This window comes from Lithobates pipiens, unplaced genomic scaffold (genome assembly GCF_037356315.1).
Source record: "Lithobates pipiens isolate NorthernLeopardFrog02 unplaced genomic scaffold, aLitPip1_a1.2 Scaffold_13, whole genome shotgun sequence".
Lineage (NCBI taxonomy): Eukaryota > Metazoa > Chordata > Amphibia > Anura > Ranidae > Lithobates > Lithobates pipiens.
Window position 1 is genome coordinate 274,740,050 of NW_027507718.1, and position 21,244 is coordinate 274,761,293.

At 42.4% G+C, this 21,244-nt stretch overlaps 1 protein-coding gene across 5 annotated transcripts in view; it reads right to left on the reverse strand.

Moving 5' to 3' along the window:
- CENPE (centromere protein E) overlaps nt 1–21,244 on the reverse strand; it is a 151,581-nt gene that overhangs the window by 22,677 nt on the left and 107,660 nt on the right. For all 5 annotated transcript variants that reach the window (XM_077476655.1, XM_077476653.1, XM_077476656.1 and 2 more), the window contains 8 exons: nt 19,364–19,468; nt 18,994–19,266; nt 17,758–17,862; nt 9,460–9,732; nt 4,454–4,768; nt 3,007–3,171; nt 456–620; nt 141–356 (listed from right to left, as the gene is read on the reverse strand). In XM_077476655.1, the coding sequence (XP_077332781.1) occupies nt 141–356; nt 456–620; nt 3,007–3,171; nt 4,454–4,768; nt 9,460–9,732; nt 17,758–17,862; nt 18,994–19,266; nt 19,364–19,468 (1,617 nt within the window). The remainder of the gene's footprint in view (nt 1–140; nt 357–455; nt 621–3,006; nt 3,172–4,453; nt 4,769–9,459; nt 9,733–17,757; nt 17,863–18,993; nt 19,267–19,363; nt 19,469–21,244) is intronic.

Genomic DNA, 21,244 nt, shown 5'->3' on the forward strand with positions numbered 1-21,244 from the left:
GAAGCATTCCCATGAGGAAAACAGGCTTGCTTCCAGCAAGTTGTAGACAGTCAGCACATGCTGGTAAAGTAACGCCAGAATTTTGGCAGCCACAGTTAACTAGTATGGATTATGTTCTGACAGCAGAATGCTCAACTTACCTTAAACTTGTTGAGCAGAGTCTGCATCTGAGAATTCAGTTTGAAGTATTCAGTTTGTAGGGATTCAAAGGATTTCAAATGCGTTGAAGACATTGACTCCTTTATAGCACCCATTGATTGCTTCTGTGCTTCAACTTCATCTTGAAGCTCCACTGAAAGGTTGCTTAATAAATGGTGTTGATTAGCATACACACTGGAAATGGTCACCATAAGATCCTGCAACAAGACACAGGTTTTGTTTCACAAGAGTCTTTGGTGAATGGAATGCCACACAGATGACAATGAAAAAAAGGTTTCTTCCCTAAAGGGTATTACCTTAAACTCTTGATTTTTTTGCTGTAGACTTTCAGTGCGTTCTGCAAGTTCATCTTCTTCTTGTACAGGCTCATTCTGCAATAAATGAAGTACTCTAATTTCTTTCTCTAGGTCATCAACTTTTTCATTAAGGTGATTGTTTTTCATCCTTTCATCCTTTAGCTCCTGAAATAAAGTCACGGCAATGCATTAGTACAAATCATGCCTGTAAGAAGCCACAATTAACTAGTGAGGGACCACATTCTGCTCTTATAAACGATTGTGTAGCTATGCAATCTGTTCAAAAATTACAGTATCCAGGGAAACCATGTTGCATCCCAGCTAGGCAGACAAAATTGACACTCGGGGGGGGGAGCAGTAAGAGGAAAGGCTACACCTTTGGGATGTCATTGATCGCACTGCGATCCACGCCTGGGCATCCATAATGAAAGGCGGGGGGCAGAAAGCAAACGCAGACTCCCCAGTTAATACCGAAAGCCTCCCGGACCACCTTGAGCCCCACTACGGTTATGTAGCAGCCTGGTAGAGCACATAGAACGTGGTGGCGCAGCAGAAAGCAGCACAACAGGCAATTGCCAATAATAAAGACAAGTAAAGCATATGTACAGAACCCCACAAGCCTTTAGCTTATCAGTTTCCAGTCACCTGTAGGTGGCGCATAACCTTGATGGTAAAGATTCTTAAAGCTGCACTGTGATGTGCAAAAAAAAAAAACATTTTTTGGTTGTCCTATAAAATCATTTTCTTGGAGTGCATAACGGGACATCATATTGATGACTAGTTAGCTTATTCTACCACTTTCAGGTGAATGGACACTGGTCAAGAAATAAAAAAGCAGAAGACTTGGACTATACAACTCCTCCCAGCGTCAGTTTTGTAGTACGCAATGAGGCTACAGAGAACCGTTGCATCAAAGGGTATGTAACAGATAAACCACAAATCCCCTAATCTTACATGGGGGGGGGGGGGGGGGGGGTTTCCCATAAGCACTGAACACGAGGGGGTGGGCAATGTAACAAGGCAAAAAAACATTTTGACTGTGGATCAAGAAGCAGCCTGACTCTTACAAGCACCGTCAGGCAGAACAAATAGAAAATCAGTCTGTCAAGTGTTACTAAATCTAAAAATGTTTTGTTTGTTTAAAAACATTTTTAGGCTTAGTAACACTTTAAGGCCCCTTTCACACGGGATGGATCCGTAATGATCTGCCCCGTGATGATCCGTTTGCTCAGCGGGGATCGCTACGTTTGTCCCCGCTGAGCCGGCGGATGACAGGGCGGTCCCTGCACACTGTGCAGGGACTGCTCTGTCAGCTCTCCGCTCTCCTCTATGGGGGATTGGATGAACACGGACCGTCCGTCTGTGTTCATCTGATCCACTCTGCAGACTGATAGAAAAATAGTATTTTCCTCCGTCTGCAGAACCGGACAATAGTGGAGACGGACGATATTGGTTCATCCGCAGACACCCACTATCCCATTAGGAATGCATGCATGTCCGTATTTCCGGGGGTTAGAGTGTACTACATGAACCAGAAGTGTCCGAGACAGCCCTGGACCCCGAGATGCCTCCTGAGAAGACTCCTTTATCAGATTCCATATTCTTAACTGCTTCCACCTCTTTCTAAGGAATTTCCTCAGATGCCTCATCCTCGCCTCAGAAGGAGAGGAGCAAAAAAAGAGCACCCACATTTGCATCTCATACATTCTAAGTCAGTGAGAACCCCGGGAGTTATTCATGCAGTCCAAATATGGCTGGAGAAAATTGCTCCCTTGACACAAAAGGAAGTGGAGAACTGTGCCACTCAACCTAAGTCAGAACACCCATGTGTCAGTTGCCACAGTAGAAAAATGTCCCAATTCTTGCTGTGCTTGGCACAGAAGAGGGTGCAACTGCAGACTGGAGGCAGAGTGCCATACAGTGGGCTAAGTTTCAGTGTGATGTAATAAGATTTTCTCATGCTGTGTAGGCTTGAGAGCGCAAAATGAGCATGTGCTATGCTTAGGACCAGAAAAATGGGGGCATGCAGGGCCACCCTTTCTGCACTCTGCAACCACTAGATTTTGCCCCATGGGGAAAAACGGCTCAAAACGCCCCAGAAAAACAAACCCAGAAGGTACTGCAAGGGGAACTACCACATTGGTCTATATTAAAATCGGGGCCAACCTTCACTCATCAGTTTGTGCACCCCTAGGGCCTACAGCACCCTGCCAGTAAAGTTACTGGATACACATTACCGTGTAATTCGCTGCCCCGGGATCCAGCACCGACTGGCAGACATTACAGTAACGTACCAGGAATCTGGACATGCCCTTAAGAGGAAAATCTTAAGGGCATGTAGGCACATCATAACTAAAAACTGAGGCTTAGCTGAGCTAGGAAGGGTTATGCCTGAGGCAGGGATTCTGCCTTTTTTTTTGGACAGTGTCTATTCACTTGAAGGTGGCAGCATGAGTAGACATGAATATGAAGTCCTGTGCTGCACAATTAAGAGCTTCAGCCCTAAAAGGAGAATTCCGCTTTAAATTAAGAATATTGTGAAAGCATATACCTGGTGCAGTTGTTGAAGTTGCTGCTGCAGAGAGGACAACTGTTGTAACATCGTATTTATTTCATTTACTTTTTCAGTAACATGGTCTTTACTTTCATCTCTCTGCTTTTTGACAGACTCAAGTTCTGTCTGACAGGTTGTCAGCGATTCCCTTAACTGTTCATTCTAGAAATGAAAAAGAAAATTAGATGGGTTTTGAGCACCTGTCAAATGATCACAATTTTTTAACTGAATGGTACCTACAAATTCACTTTATTCTATGAAGAATTAGTCAAGCATTACTCTGAAATCAACGTTTATCTCAATATCACTGGAAAAAGTGATCCAGAATACATTGTTCCCACAGTATTGAAGAATGAACTATGTAGGAAGAAAAAACTGTGCCAGCAATGAGTCAAACAAGGTCCAGCAGACCGGAGGGTAAATATCATCCAAAATAGGTATCGGACATAGTGAATCAAACCATTACAGTCTCTAGATAAAACATATGTCCATATATATGATTGAGTAAAACACCTATGTGATCCACATTAAGTGAGGAGAGCCACCACCATATGGAAAGCCGCTTACCAGAGGGCAAGCCCAAATCAGCATTCGGCCATCACCCAGCCATGGCCTCTGACATCAGAAATGAAAAACTCAGGGGATGCCTCTCACAGGTAGTGCAGAATGCCAAGCTCCTTCCATAGAACATGCGGTCTGTAGACTCATACAGCATATCAAAAAAGAAGGGGACCATAGCATAATTCCGGAACACAAGAAAATGTCTTAAAAAACGGTTGCACCTACAAACATTAATGGATTAAAACATGTAGAAAATGCCGGCATATTTAGAAGCCCTTCCTCTTTCACATCAATGCGGTGACGTCGCTGCACACCCTCCTAGATGTGTTTTGTCATATGCAGAAGTTTTCAATTGAAAATGCCTGCGTATGATAAAACGCATCTGGGAGGGTGTGCAGTTTTTCTACATGTTTTAATCTGTTAATGTACAACCATTTTTTTATATATTTTCTTGTGATACGGAATTATGCTATGGTCCCCTTCCTTTTTATATGCTGTATGATTCTACAGACCACATGGTCTATCTAGACACTGTAATGATTTGATTCACTGTGTCCGATACCTATTTTGGATGATATTTACCCTCTGCTGGACCTTGTTGGACTCATTGTTGGCACAGTTTTTTCTTCCTACATTGTTTATTGTGTTTATCTCACTTAAAATGCAGCCTTTTTTTTTGTAATTTTAGTTTTTCTAGGGTAGCGCAGTTTTCTTTACTCCATTTGAAGAATGAACTACTACATAAAAATTTGTATGGAATAAGATCTCAGTGGCTGGGGGAAAAAAAAAATAAAAAATAAACTGGCAAAAGCACTAAAAGGACAGAAATAGTTGTAAGCTTGCATACAGTACAGTGGAATCAGGTATTAAGTTGCAAACTTACAGCTTTCTCCTGATCTTGTAGATTTGTATAAATGTTTTCCTTTTCACCTCGGACCCTCTGCAACAGTTGCTGGAACTGCTCCTGTTCCTGGTGGAGAGATGCCACTTCCAGCTCATACTGCTGAACTTGTCTTTGAAGATCAGCCTTATCTGTCTCTAACTGCTGAGCGCCTGCATCTTTAAAGGTAACTTTCTCCTTCAGTTGTTCAACCTCCAATGTCAATTCCTCTAATCTGGCAGACTTTTGGGTTTCTTGTTCATTGAACGTGGCATGCTCAAGTTGCAGTTGCTTGAAGTCCTCCTTTAGTTTAGTAGCCTACATAGTCAATAAAAAGTGATCACATTATAGCACATATATTAACACCTTGTTTCATTTGCAGAGTAGAAGCTTACAATAGCTTAAGATCCACTAAACACAGAGATAAATGTGTGGAGAGGAACGTATTACAATCAGAAATGGGTAGTACACGTGGTAACATTTATTACAGTTGTTATGGACACTATACAGGTTTACTGATGAAATATCGCTACCCACATTTTGGGAAATACCAGTTTAAATTAGATCAGATGCTAGTTTCGAAAAATAGGACAATTTAATTCTTTAACTGTAAAAGGTAGATAGCAGCTCAGACAAACTTTTAGTTTGTCTACGTGAAGCTATTAAACACCAAGTACTACATAGGAATACAAAACACAAGATTGCTTCAATGCAGAGTTATTTAGCCTTTGATTGTCACCTCATCTCCAACACATGCAATTATATATACTACAAAATGAAAGGACCACATGAGGTTAAACTACTCCATATAGTTTAGCCTGGATCTCAGGGATAAAATTAGAGTATCAACTGTAAATAGAGTGGCACATGCTCAATGTATTCCATAAACTATACAAAATGTTCTCAAGATCTAAAAAAAAATTAAGCCCCCCCCCCCCCCCCCAAAAAAAGCACACAATCATGTAAACCTAAAGTTTCCTTAAGTCAGCCTACAAGGAGCACACCTGGCTAGGAGGAAAGACATAGTAACCAGTGTAATACACAGATTTTTCAATATTTCTTATAATAAGGTAATGCTTTTCAGGGAAAAACACTTGTAGGTGCTTTACTTCCTAAAATGCTACAAAAGGCAAATAAAAAAAAAGGGACATATGATGTAGCCTGTCACTATCTACTTGCTTTCCCTCATTTCAGAGGGAATATGCTTTTTTTTCCTACAGCTGTGTGATTGAGCCATAAGGAGTAAAAGCGAAGGTTTACGATATTTTAAAATTTATTATAGGTTAAAGTGATTGTAAACCTTGTTGCACTACTTTTACCTACAGGTAAGCCTATAATAAGGCTTACCTGTAGGTACCGTGAATAGCCTCTAAACTTGCACAGTTTAGGAGATATTCACCGTATCCGCATGTGCCAACATCATTGCCACATGTGCGCTGAAGAAACGGGCCAGTGCCGTTTCTTCAGGAGCCATGCCGTGGGAGCCATGCCGTGTCCGGCGGCTCCCACGCTATTGCAGCTCTGCCCAATCATACCGCAGGAGCCCCTGAACCCGGAAATAACTCAGGTCACAGCGCTGTGCGGGGACTGCTGCAACAGCTTCGATCTAAGGCATTTCATAAAGAGCTAGTATGCGATGTATACTAGCTAATTATGCCTTTGTCTTACAGGTTTTTTTTCTTTTATGTGTTTACAACCACTTTTAAGCAATACTAAACAGTATCCTTATTGCCCAATAAATAAAAACATGCTTTACTTCTCTCCTCTGTTGAAGTGGATTCTCCTCTCCTTGGGTCCCTCTTCGGCTCTCCTGGCCCCTGACCAGTTACCCCACAGCAAGCAGCTGTCCATTCAGACACTGAGCTGCGGCCCTGCCCCCTCTCTCTTCTCATTGGTTGACTACAGCGGGAGCCAATGGTGCTGCGCTGCTGACTCAGCCAATGAGAAGGGGAGTCCCGGACGGCTGAGACGATCCTACAACATCGCTGGATAGAGAGGGGTCTCAGGTAAGTGTTGGGGGGCTGCTGCACGCAGAAGGCTTTTTCTTGTTCAAATATTTTATTGACAGGGTATAAAGGAGACATACATGAGGTATGAATAGGTACAATTGAGCCCCCAGACAAGGGAGTCAGAACTAGATAAACAAAGATGCAACAGGTAGTTGGCTGGGTCGCAAGCCCACAAAGATGTGCAAGGAAAAAATAATGCTAAAACATTTAATACTTATATTAATATAATTGCAAAGTATCATGGTACTGGAAGTTAAGGGATGCCGCAGACGTCCACTGAATTTAAAGGAAGAGAGAATCCTCAGAGAGGCGATATCTGTGTGTGGTAACATGAAACTCAGTATGTGAGGGGCATCTAATATATGGAGTAAAGAGAGGGAGTTGGCGAACCATGGGGTAGAGGAGGTTGGGGGTGAGAGGGGATATTATGCACATCTTAACATTCTGACTCCTGGAGCATCAGATGTAGTTGGGATCAGAACAGATCACCTTTCTTAGAATGGGTTATCCTGAATCAGGGGAACCAGTAAGAGATCCGACAGGTGAAAAGAGAAGGTAGATAAAAACATGGTTTGTAAGCTAGATGGAAAGAGGGGGAGAGAGAAAAATATGTCTGAAATGTCAGGGGGTGAGGGTAGTGATGAGAGGTTAAACATGAAATATAGGGGGAAGTCGGAGGGGAGAGGGAGTTGGGGGTTTAGGATGGGATTAAACATCTACACAAGAGTGGCTCTGAGGTTATATTTTTGGGGAGCTCAAGGGGACAATAGAGATTTGTCAAAACCTGGGGGGAGGACGTGATCTATCCACGGCTGCCACAAGCGTTTGTATTTTGGGATTCTATCCCAAAAAACGACTTCTATTTTGGCATGGATCATGGCTCTGGTGATTCCTTTTTTGGTCGTAATAGTGTTAAGATGAGGAGTGTTCCAGGCCTTGCCGATCATTTGCTTTGCCGCGCTGGTAACCTGCAGGAGAAGTTTAAATTGTAGGAGAGTCACTTCCAAGGGTTTTTTTTTGTTGAGCAGGGCCGTTGCTGGTTTCCGGTCTAGTGAGCTGTTAAACAGCGTGGAGAGGATATGGAAAATTTTAGTCCAAAATGTGGTAATGGGTGCCTGCCTTTGTGCAGCCACAAAAGCAGTGGGGGGAGTGTATGTGTTCAAGTATTTTGAAATCCAGGCAGGGACAAGGTACCAGCGCATGAGGACTTTATAGTCCCTCTCCAAACGCTACAATGTTTTGAGGGGCCGCTTTGGTGGCTTCCCATTTATCTGACCAGTCTTTGATGTCTAGTTGGAGCCTCAAATCCTTCTCCCATTTAGTTGCATAGTAAAGTGAAGTATGGAGTGGGGGGGGGGGGGGTCTAGTAGGTGAGCATAGAAGTCGAAAATGAAACCTCGGGCATGTGGATTTTTGTTGCATGTGCGCTCAAATGTTGACACTGCTGGCAAGGATGTGTCTGCGGAGGCAGGGAGTAAGGAAATGTTTAATTTGGAGATAACAGAAAAGTTCCATGTTCAGGAGACAGAGTTTCGTATAGGGACAGATATAGCTTAAATGTATCAGGTGTGGTAAAATTGTATGCTCGAATAAGGTTGGATAATGACCACCTATGGTTGGATGAGGACCACCTCTTTATTGAATGACATGCAGAAAATCCAAGCGGGATAAAAAAACTGGGTTGCAGAGGTATGACAAGAGTGGGTTATGGGGGGTTTGGAAGCCAAATTTGTTTTTGAGCCTATCCCAGATAGTTAAGCTATGTTGGGTGATAAGATTACATATGGATCTGCGATCACGTCGGCGAAGCCATAGTAGGTTGGCTACTGATATTGGGTCGCAATCTACAGACTATTGTGACCCACAGTGGCGTTTCCTGTGTCGCATGGTATTTGGGCAGCTGGGCTAACTGTGCGGCTTGGAAGTATATGGTAAAGTTGGGGATTCCCAGGCCCCCTTTGGTTTTAGAAAGAAAGAGGATGTTTCTGGCAATACGGGGTCTAGTGTTGCCCCAAATGTAGCAGAGCGTACAATGTTGTAGCATCCATAAGTAGTGTGATGGGATGGTGAAGGGCAAGATCCGGAATAGATAAAGCATAATCGTCAATATGGTCATTTTAACTACAGTGATGCGGCCCAGCCATGCCAAGGGCAACGTGGACCAAAAGGACATAAGGTTAGATAGGTGTGTCAGCATCAAAGGGTAGTTGGATGAGTAGAATTCCACAAGGTCTGTGGTCAAGTTGATGCCAAGATAGGGAATATAATGGGGTGACCAGGAGAATGGTAGGACCTGTTGGAGTTGGGATAGGGTTGAAGGTATTAGAGAAATGTTGAGTGCTTTCAACTTTTGTGGATTGACCACTAGGCCTGAAATTGCTGCAAAGCTGTCTAAGGTCTTGAGAATATTAGGGGAGGAAATTAGTGGAGAGGAGAGGAAGATATCATCTGCGAACAGGCAGAGCTTTTTATGTCTGGGTTGGCGCGAAACAGGAGATTTTTTATCATAATGCATATGCATCAAGTTAAAAAAAAAAAAACACTTCTGCCTTTACAACCACTTTAATGGCTCTGTCATCTATTTTTCACTAAACTGTTTCTTGTTTTATCCTGAACGTCACCTTTTCCCCTCTCAGCTCCATTTATTTGGAATGAGCAGTGTATGTTATATTGTGGTCATGTGCTCTGAACACTACAAATCCCATAGTCTATATTGTCTAGCCAGTCTTGGGAATGAGCAAGTGAGATGGTTACATTCTTACATAAAAAGTGAGACCATTTGTAGCCACCCTCTAAGGAAGTCTAAAATTAATTAAAATAAAGAATTTGATGATTTGCCAGAAACTGAGACTAGAAGAGGATTCACTTTAATATTTACCCATTTTATGATTTTTTCTATTGCAGTTTGATATCCAACGTTACACAATAAAGGGTAGCAGGTTATTTTATGTAGCAAGGAATGAAAGGTCCGTGATCAACTCAAAGAAATGGATAAATTACCTCCTTTTCTAAATTTTCCTTAAACAGCTGAAGCTCCTCTATCTGGCACGACAGATTTCTCACTTCCTCTGCGAGTTCAATTTCTTTCTGGGCAGCTATCCTTTTTTCGCCCTCTGTTAATTCCAGCATGGTGTCCTTACTCTTCAAAGACTCCAAAAGCTGTTCTATATCGCATGATAGTTTTTGCTTTGCCTGCTCAAGCAGTTCCTTTTCCTCAACAGCTATTTTCAAAAGAGTAACATGCTCTTGCAATTCTTTTTGTAGTGAAGAACACTATTAAAAAACAAGAAGAAAAACATAAAGAAAGAACATCCAAAAATATATAAAAATGTGTATGCAATATAATACAAGTGAGTTTCTGCACAGATAACAACCATGCTAACCTCTATACCTGCTCGGAGTGTATACCCAAACACTATACATATACACACACACACACACACACACCTTCTCTTTTAACCTAAGACAATGGACACAAACCACCACTCACTCCAACGACAACACTCTCGACCTCCCATCGCTGCAGTCCCTACAATCTCTCTAATACACCATTTCCTCTCTCTGATCACAACCTTATCCGTTTCACACTCTCCTCATCTCCTACATCCCATGCTGCCAACCCACAAACCACTACCGGCAGAAATTTTCCCAACCTCAACCCTTCCCTTCTTCACGCTGCTACTGATTGCCTTTATGACAAAAATCTCACCCCTGTCCTGCCCAGACCTAACCAATTCCATCTACACCACCATGTTGTCATCCTCCCTAGGCATACTTTCTCCTCTTTCTACACGCAGAACCAGGCCCCATCTGGCACAACCCTGGCAAACAAACAGACGACACCAGAAGTCTCAAGAGACACAGCCGTGCTCTTGAGCGAGCATGGCATCAATCTAAATCCCTGCAAGACTTTACCCTCTACAAATCTGCCCTTCTCAAATACAACTCCTGCCTCCACACTGCTAAACAAACCTATTACAACACTCATCAAAACCCTCTGATCCAAACCTCAACTCTTTTCTACCCTTAATTCCTTACTTCACCCCCCACTGCCCCCACCCACAAACAGATTACCAACCATTTCAATAGCAAAATTGACAACCATTGGTCCCTCCACACATGCCAGGGTCCTGGGTGTAATCCTCGACTCTGAGCTCTCCTTCAGTCCCCATATTCAATCACTGGCTAAAATCCTGCCGCCTTCACCAACATCTCCAGAATTCGACCCTTCCTGACTGATGACACCACAAAGCAACTCATTTACTCCTTGATTATTTCCCGCCTTGACTACTGCAACTCTCTCCTTAATGGCCTTCCCTTAAGCAGGCTTTCCCCCCTTCGGTCTATTATGAATTCTGCTGCTAGACTAATACACTTCACTAACCAATCCATGACTGCTGCTCCTCTCTACCAAACCCTTCATTGGCTTCCCCTACCCCACTGTGTAAAATTCAAAATGCTAACCATAACATACAAGGCCATTCACAACATCCTCCCATCTACATCAACAAACTCATCTGCAGATATCGCCCAAATCGTCCCCTCTGCTCCTCTCCCAGGACCTCCTGCTCTCTTGCTCCCTTGTTACCTCCTCCCATGCTCGCCTTCAAGACTTCTCCAGAACCTCTCCTATCTGGAACTCCTTGCCCCAGTATGTCCGATCAGCCCCTACCCTGTCCACTTTTAGGAGATCCCTGAAAACTCATTTATTCGGGGAAGCCTATCCCTCACCCACCTAACTGTCCCTGAGCCACCACCATCAAATCACTCTCTGCAGCCATTACCTTTTGTACCACCCTCTCCCTTTAGACTGCAAGCTCTATGAGCAGGGCCCTCCTGTAACTTTTGTATTGAACTGTACTGTAATTGTGTTGTTCCCCTATACATTGTAAAGTGCTGCGGAAACTGTTGGCGCTATATAAATCGTGTACAATATACATTATATATACACAGTGGGGACGGAAAGTATTCAGACCCCCTTAAATTTTTCACTCTGTTATATTGCAGCCATTTGCTAAAATCATTTAACCACTTGCCGACCGCCGCACGACGATGTACGTCCTATTTTTGAAGAGGGATATCTCGGTAACGGCAGCAGCTGCTGCCACAACCGAGATATCCATCTCTTCAGGCGGCGGTCGGCTGTACGATAACGGTGGTCTCCGCGGCGGCTTCGCCGCGAGATCACCGCTATCGGCGGCGGGAGAGGTGCCACCCCCCCTCCTGCCGCCCTCCCGCACCTTCCGCCGCTTACCGGAGCCGTCGGTAGTGGCGGAGGCGATCGGGTCCTTCCGTCTGCTGGGCATAGAGACAAGTGAGGCTAAGATGGCCCCCACTCGTCTCTATACCATAGGAGGGCGGAAGCGACGTCAAAACGTCACTTCCGCCCATACCTCTTAAAGGTATATTTTTTTTTTTAAATGTCAGATTTTCTTTCTTTTTTTTTTTTTTTTGTTGCATTTTAGCCCAAATATGAAATCTGAGGACCTTTTGACCCCAGATCTCATATTTAAGAGGACCTGTCATGCTTTTTTCTATTACAATGGATGTTTACATTCCTTGTAATAGGAATAAAAGTGATCCATTTTATTTATTTTTTTTTAAAAGTGTAAAAATAAATAAAATAAATTAACCACTTGCCGACCGCCGCACGCCGATGTACGTCGGCAGAATGGCACGGGCAGGCATAAGGGCTTACATGTACGTCCTTGCCTGCCCGCCGGTCGGGGGCCCGATCGGGCCCCCGCCTGGTGCCTGCGGCGGTCGGTATTCGTTCGGGAGCGATCCCGGACGAGGGGACGGCCATTCATTCATGGCCACCCCCTCTCGATCGCTCCCGGCGAATGAAAATGTCCGGTGACATCACTTCCTCTCCTGTAATGTAAACACAGGAGAGGAAGTGATGTATTCTCTCCTCCGTGTCGGTAGTTTTCGTTCCGGCACCGAGGAGAGAGGTTCGGTGAGTTGCACCAACACACCCCACATACAGTAGAACATGCCAGGCACACTCACACCCCCCCCTTTACCCCCGATCACCCCCCAATTACCCCTGCCCCCCAGTCACAGTGACACCAATTGCTTTTTTTTTTTGCATTGGTGTCATTTGTGACTGTAGTAACTGTTAGGGCAGTTAGGGTTAGCCCCCTTTAGTTCTAATGTGCCCCCCTAACCCCCCCAATAAAGGTTTAACCCCGTGATCACCCCCCGTCGCCAGTGTCACTAAGGCTGGGTTCACATTGCAGCGGTTTATGAGAACGAATGTGATTCGCACCGCACTGCAGTGCAAATCACATCCGATCTCTGTGCGATTCGAGTTCAGCCATACAGATAGTATGGCTGAATTTGTGTCGCACCCGCCGCAAACTCGCACGGGACCCTTTTTTTGGTCCGCAGCAGAATCGGATCGCATGGGTGTTCACACCATGCGATCCGAGTTTGCAGATCGCACTGCGATATGCGAACTGATCTGGGGGTGTCATTAACATTTCACTGACACTCCCAGCAGTTCGCATAGGGCAGTGTGAACTGCCGCCGGGAGGCATGCGATGCGGGAACCCGCCGCAGATTCATGGCGTTCCCGCATCGCTCCAGTGTGAACCCAGCCTAATAAGCGATCGTTTTTCTGATCGCTGTATTAGTGTCACAGGTGACGCTAGTTAGGCAGGTAGGTATTTAGGTTCGCCGCAGCTTTTTATAGCGCCAGGGACCCCCATATACTACCGCATAAAGCCCCCTGATTGCCCCCTAGTTAACCCTTTCACCAGTGATCACCATATAACTGTTACAGGTGACGCTGGTTGGTTAGTTATTTTTTTTATAGTTTCAGGGCACCCGCCATTTATTACCTAGTCTCACTAGTGTACCCCTAAATTTAGGGGTGTCTACTTTCCAAAATGGGGTCATTTGGGGGGGGTTTGTGCCATCTTGGCATTTTATGGCCTTCAAAACTGTAACGCCCTTAGAAAGCCTGAAGGCGGTGCTTGGTTTTCGGGGCCCCGTACGCGGTATCCCCGTACTCAGGAGAAGCAGCAGAATTTATTTTGGGGTGTCATTTCACATATGCCCATAGCATGTGTGAGCAATATATCATTTAGTGACAACTTTGTGTAAAAAAAAAAAAAAAAAAAATTTTTTTTGTCATTATTCAATCGCTTGAGGCAAAAAAATAAAATATTCAATGGGCTCAACATGCCACTTATCAATTTCCTTAGGGTGTCTACTTTCCAAAATGGGGTCATTTGGGGGGGTTTTGTACTGCCCTGCCATTTTAGCACCTCAAGAAATGAGATAGGCAGTCGTAAACTAAAAGCTGCGTAAATTCCAGAAAACGTACCTTAGTTTGTAGATGTGACAACTTTTGCGCAAACCAATAAATATACAATTATTGACTTTTTTTTTTACCAAAGACATGTGGCTGAATACATTTTGGCCTAAATGTATGACTAAAATTGAGTTTATTGGATTTTTCTAATAACAAAAAGTAGAAAATATCATTTTTTTTCAAAATTTGTGGTCTTTTTACGTTTATATCGCAAAAAATAAAAATCGCAGAGGCAATCAAATACCATCAAAAGAAAGCTCTATTTCTGGGAAGAAAAGGACGCCAATTTTGTTTGGGTACAACATTGCATGACCGCGCAATTACCAGTTAAAGCAGCGCAGTGCCAAATTGTAAAAAGACCTCTGGTCATTTACCAGCAAAATGGTCCGGTCTGAAGGTGGTTAAAATAAATAAGAAAAAAAAATTTTTTTTTTAAAACACCCCGTTACGACGAGCTTGCGCACAGAAGCGAGCGCATACGTGAGTAGCGCCCGCATATGAAAACGGTGGTCAAACCACATATGTGAGGTATCGCCGCGATCGGTAGAGCGAGAGCAATAATTCTAGCCCTAGACCTCCTCTGTAACGCAAAAAATGCAACCTGTAGAATTTTTTAAATGTCGCTTATGGAGATTTTTGATGTTAAAAGTTTGACGCCATTCCATGAGCGGGCACAATTTTGAAGCGTGACATGTTGGGTATCAATTTACTCGGCATACCATTATCTTTCACAGTATAAAAAAAATTGGGCTAATTTTACTGTTGTCCTATTTTTTTATTCAAAAAAGTGAATTTTTTCCAAAAAAAAGTGCGCTTCTGAGACCGCTGCGCAAATACGGTGTGAAAAAAAGTATTTCAATGACCACCATTTTATTCTCTAAGGTGTTAGAAAAAAAACAATATAAAATGTTTGGGGGTTCTAAGTAATTTTCTAGCAAAAAAAACTGTTTTAAACATGGAAACACCAAGTCCGAAAAAGAGGCCTGGTCCTTAAGTGGTTAAGTTAATTTTTTTTCCTCATTAATGTCCACACAGCACCCCATATTGACAGAAAAACACAGAATTGACATTTTTTGCAGATTTATTAAAGAAAAAAACCCCTGAAATTTCAGTGGTTTTAAGTATTCAGACCCTTTGGTGTGACACTCATATTTAACGCAGGTGCTGTCCATTTCTTCTGATCATCCTTGAGATGGTTCTACACCTTAATTTGAGTCTAGCTGTGTTTAATTATACCGATTGGACTTTTTTTTTTTTTTTTTAGGAAAGCCACACACCTATATAAGACCTTACAGCTCACAGTGCATGTCAGAGCAAATGAGAATCATGAGGTCAAAAAGAACTACCTGAAGAACTCAGAGACAGAATTGTGGCAAGGCACAGATCTGGCTAAGGTTTCAAAAAAATATTCTGCTGCACTTAAGGTTCCTAAGAGCACAGTGGCCTCCATAATCCTTAAATGGAAGACGTTTGGGATGACCAGAACCCTTCCTAGAGCTGGCTGTCAAACCAAACTGAGCTATTGGGGGAGAAGAGCCTTGGTGAGAGAGGTAAATAAGAACCCAAAGATCACTGGGGCTGAGCTCCAGAGATGCAGCCGGGAGATGGGAGAAAGTTGCAGAAAGTCAACCATCACTGCAGCCCTCCACCAGTTGGGGCTTTATGGCAGAGTAGCCCAACGGAAGCCTGTCCTCAGTGCAAGATACATGAAAGCCCGCATGGAGTTTGCAAAAAAAAAAAAAAAAAAAACCTGAAGGACGCCAAAATGGTGAGAAATAAGATTCTCTGGTCCGATGAGACCAAATTAGAACTTTTTGGCCTTAATTCTAAGCGGTATGTGTGGAGAAAACCAGGCACTGTTCATCACCTGTCCAATACAGTCCCAACAGTGAAGCATGGTGGTGGCAGTATCATGCTGTGGGGGCATTTTTCAGCTGCAGAGACAAGACAAATGGTTGCAATTGAGGGAATGATTAATGTAGCCAAGTACAGGGATATCCTGGACGAAAACCTTCTCCAGAGTGCTCAGGACCTCACACTGGGCCGAAGGTTTACCTTCCAACAAGACAATGACCTTAAGCACACAGCTAAAATAATGAAGGAGTGGCTTCACAACAACTCCATGACTGTTCTTGAATGGCCCAGCCAGAGCCGTGACTTAAACCCAATTGAACATCTCTGGAGAGACCTAAAAATGGCTGTCCACCAACGTTTACCATCCAACCTGACAGAACTGGAGAGGATCTGCGAGGAATGGCAGAGGATCCCCAAATCCAGGTGTGAAAAACTTGTTGCATCTTTCCCAAAAAGACTCATGGCTGTATTACATCAAAAGGGTGTTTCTACTAAATACTGAGCAAAGGGTCTGAATACCTAGGACCATGTGATTTCCGTTTTTCTTTTTTAATAAATCTGCAAAAATATTAACAATTCTGTGTTTTTCTGTCAATATGGGGTGCTGTGTGTACATTAATAAGGAAAAAAAAAAAGCTTAACTGATTTTAGCAAATGGCTGCAATATAACAGAGTGAAAAATGTAAGGGGGTCTGAATACTTTCTGTTCACACCCACACTGTGTATATTTTATATAAATATCATTTATTATCTAAAAATAATTAAATAAAAATATCAAAAGATATTAATATTACTCACCAAAGATATCAAACAGTGAATAAAGTGCCAGTGCTCAGAATAAAGGTGGATCCTTAAGATGTTAATTTTGTATTTTTGGTGAATGATTTTTATTCATTCTTTTAGCAACATATATAGTGTTTAGGTACACACCCTACCAAGTCAAGTGTATACATCAAGAGAGCACTTCTTCACTCGATTTATTGTGTATTGCATAGGTGTTAAACATTAGGCAGATCAACATAACATGCATTTAAACCAACCCAGTCAATAGTTTGCCTTTCTTTTCCCTAAGGCCTGGGCAGCAGTGTTTGAAAGCAGTGAGGGAGATCGTCCACAATGTTTCTAACTGCCCGTAGCCTTCTCAGTCCAGACTGGTGTAACTAGCCTGGTGCCGAAGCCCAGGAGCCCTGCTCATGCTTCACGCTAGTAATCGGCTCTAACAAAATGGGCTGAGATGTGGCTTCAGGTGGGAGGCTGTAGTTTGCGCTGTCAGTATAACATAATTTAATGGCTAGGGGCACATCTTTGTGGGTTGGAAACCGTTCCCAACTCCTGGGCAAAATGCACTGCTCTTTTGCACATGCAAGAATGACTTTAAAGCGGTTGTATAGCACTGGAAGTTTTGTTTTTTTTAACGTTCATAATGTGCGATGGCTCCCATCTTGATTCCAGATTCGCCAGCTCTGGCTCTGTGACTGGCCAGAGCCGCAATAACGTCACTCTCCTGCATGCGCGTGGGAGCCGCTGTTCTCTGCACTGAAGAAATGGCATGGGTGGTCGTTCCTTCAGAGCGCATGTGCCAGTGAAGTCCCTGGCTGCATGCAACGTAAATATCTCCTAAATGGTGCACGTTTAGGAAATATTTACACTACCTATTGGCAAGCCTTATTATAGGCTTACCTAGAAGTACAAGTCAGTAAAGGAAATTTACCTCCTCTAAATCTTAATAGCACTCCTGCACATCAGAAAATGTGCCATGTTCTTGAGTGCGCAAAATTTAATGGTGTCACAGCACCATGTAGATTCTTGTGGCCACATTTAAAAAAAAAAGTTTTTCCCTCATGTCTCCCACAGGCACAGCAACCCATTTTAATGGCTACGTTGCTGTACCCACACAAGTGTGAACCTAGACTCTAGACTAAGAGGTCAGTGTGAGGTCCGTTTTGTTTGTTAGAAACCTTTTACTGCACTTTGTCTATCCTCATTTACTGTACATTATTATACCGGATATAACAAACTTGCTGCATTTTTGCCATACCGAGGAGACCTAAACAAAAATCATACTTTAAAACTAAAGTGGAAAATTTCTGTAAATGTAATTAATGGCCTTATGTATTGCATACCTTTTCTTCCAGCAGGGAAATCTCGCTTGTCAAAGTCTCTACCTTCTGCTTTTGCTGTTGAAGCTCTTCTTGAGTTCTTCTAAGATCATTCTGCATTTCAACAGACTAAAAAGACACAAATCAAAATGTTTGAAAATTCAAACATCCAAAAATTCACTGTCAAATCTTCCTCAGCTCAGTAAAGGAAACCAACTCCCATTGGCCTTTCCATCTGGGATATTTATATAACCACATACATACATATACATATATATATATATATACACACACATACATTATATATATATATATATATATATATATATATATATATATATATATATATATATATATATATATATATATATATATCTCTTTCCCCACAGGTAACAGAAAACTAAATAATAAAAATTGACAAAATAAATCTCCATCAATATCTACTAAACAGTCCTTCACAAATGCAAATTTAAAATAACCGCAATTATAAAAGTAAAAAAATAAAATAAAGTGCACTGTTTAGAATTTGATAATTTGGGATACTATGCACAGCTGCTCCTGATTTTGCACTCTCCCTAACTTTTAGTAAATAAATCTTTGTGCGTCTGTATTGCTCCAGTTTGTTAAAGGATAAGGTCACACAATTATTAATTTACACATATATATATATATATATATATATATATATATATATATATATATATATATAATTTTTTTTTTTTTTTTTTTAAGAAAAGCCTAAAAAGCATTGCACCAGTGTAAGCTGTTTGCCAGTAGATTGTATGGGCAGTCAGTTTCAAGCCGACAGTAGTTGTTCATTCATTTACAGAACAATGTCAATGAATGACATGGCCGTTTGGGCAGAACCCTGGACAGCCATGCTCTTTTCAAAAAGACAGCATGTATGGGGATCTTCTCCCATTTTTTACATCATAAAAGTTTATATAAAGTAACTAGTGTGAAAGACAGTACCTATTTAAGGTAATTTAGCATAAGACTAAAGCTTACCATGCATGACAATCTGATAGTAGATCCAAAGAAGATTGTACAAACGACTATGTAGTGCAAGGGTCTGCCTGACTGGATACTTTAGGTAGGTCCTCATTACATAGTTTTTGTAAACTTAAAATGGATTGGACAGATTGTAAAAATGTATGGTGAGCCTTGGCTGCATTGCTAACGCACCACAGGTTGGGCAGCTTATGTCTATGTGAAATACATGTAAAGCTGGGGATGGTATTTCAGACATCTGCAAATTACCTGTTTTTCTACATCTTCTTTGGAGCAGTTTAATAGGTCCTTTTCCTCTGCCATGCTACTTAGCACAGAGGAGAGATCAAGTATTTTTTGAGAGGCCTCGGACTTGTCCTTTTCTGCTTGATATAAAGCCAGTTCTTTGTCTTTTAATTGTTGTAAAAGCTGTTCCACTTTTGAAGTCAGCTTCTGCTTACACTGATCAAGATCATCTCTCTCACTAGTAACTTCTTTCAAAGCAGTTGCTGTCTCATACAGTTCCGTCTCTATTGAAGAGGACTGGAAGAAAGAAGATGTGAAATATGAAAAATGTGAAAAAACTAAATTTATGTTGTGTGAAAACATGTAAATGTAAACCTAATTGTAAAAAACATACCTTTTGTTCTAAAGAGGAAATCTCTTTCATCAATTCACTGACCCTGTCTCTCTGTTGCTGAAGTTCCTCTTGAGTACTCCTTAAATCTTCTTGAGTTTCAATAGACTGGAAGAAATGATAAATACCTTAAAGTGCCATTAAACCCAGACTAAGAAAAACTCTCATTGTATGCTATATAATAAATGTTCATACTCAGAAATACACTATACTATAATTATAGCATTCGTTTTGTGCAGTGTTTAATATACCTGGTTGATCCTGCTCTCAATTGTCCCTCCCCATTGCAGGCTGAGATTGTGTGCTCTATGGAGCAGGTTCAATTTCAGTTCTGTTCTTAAAGTGATATTAAAGGCTTGTTTTTTCATTTTGTTTTTCTGAGACAAGACACTCCTGCATATTGCGGGATCTGTATGGCTCTCGGGTAAGTATGGGGGGGGGGTGTCTTCTGCACAGAAAATGTTTCTTAACCTTCATGCATGGAGCCTTTAAAACCACTTTAATGTCCTACTTTTTCTTAAAGTGGTTGTATACCCACTTTTTTAACTTTTACCTACAGGAAAGCCTATAATAAGGCTTACCTGTAGGTAAAAAAAATATCTCCTAAACCTGTACGGTTTAGGAGATATTCCCCTCGGTATGCGCCGCTGACTGCAGCGGCGCATGCGCACAAGGGGGTTCTCTCCGTGAAAATCCGGCAGCGCTCGTCCGGCCGGATTTAAATCTCCCGCGCGCATGCGCGGGAGTGACGATATCGCGGCTCCGGCCACTCACAGCGCCGGAGCCGCGATACCCGGAAGAGACGCCGAGGGAGCATGTCGGCTCCCTCGGCGTGGATCGGGCGAGATGTCGGGGCCTCGTTCTAAGGTAAGTATTTCATAATGAGCTAGTATGCGGTGCATACTAGCTCATTATGCCTTTTGCTTTGCAGGTTTAAAAAAAAAAAAAAAAAAATTGCGGGTTTACTACCGCTTTAACTGTGCAGTCCAAAAGACTATAAAGTCATACATGTGGGTATAAACACAGTGGAAAATAATCCCCCTCCATGTCCTCCTATTGCTAAATATTACTGGTACAGCCACAAGCTCTTTCTGTGTGAGAAGAGTACTCACACCCCTATGATCTCCTTGATTTACAAAACAGGGGTTCACCTTCAAAGGGCGACCGCTTAATGTATTTCTTGCATGGGTGCTCAGCTAATTAAGCCATGTAGATGGAGAAAAAAATCCTCCTTTAACAAAGGGTATCCAAGTCATTTATGCAATAGTATAAGACGTAAGTAAAAGGTCTAACCAATTTTTCACAGATGTATTCATAAGGATATACCCAAGATTCCAGGCCATGTGCTTAGTCCAGGCAACTGGCTGCCATAGGAGTAACCGCAGGGTGCATGGAAAAGTGCTTTAAGCACCTGACCTGCCTTTTAGCCATCTATAAAGTGATAGAAGGGGAGACAATGACAGCATAAGCACTGTGCTGTATAAACATGCTTAAGGGAATATGATCTGTTTTTTTGGGGTTTTTTTTTTGTAGGGTAACACTTTAAAGTGGGTCTCCAACATCTTGTCTATGGGGTATCTGGACACAGGATTATCCTTCATAGGGACTCTGAGGATGTTGATAAGGCAAGAAATGGCAGGAGCTAACAGGAACTACCCACTTATGCAGGAAACTTTCCTTAACCGTATACTTTTGAGCAAAGAATTTTGGAGGAGTAACCGTTTTTAATGGGTGAGGCCAGTCCCCATGCACTACAGACTCAGCAGTGAGTGGACTTGGAAAGCCTTGGCTGGTTTAGACAATTTAAAGAACTCCATACAGGATGCATTCAGACTCTGGCTGCACCAATGATAAAGGGGAGGGTAAAGTATCAATAAGGGAAAC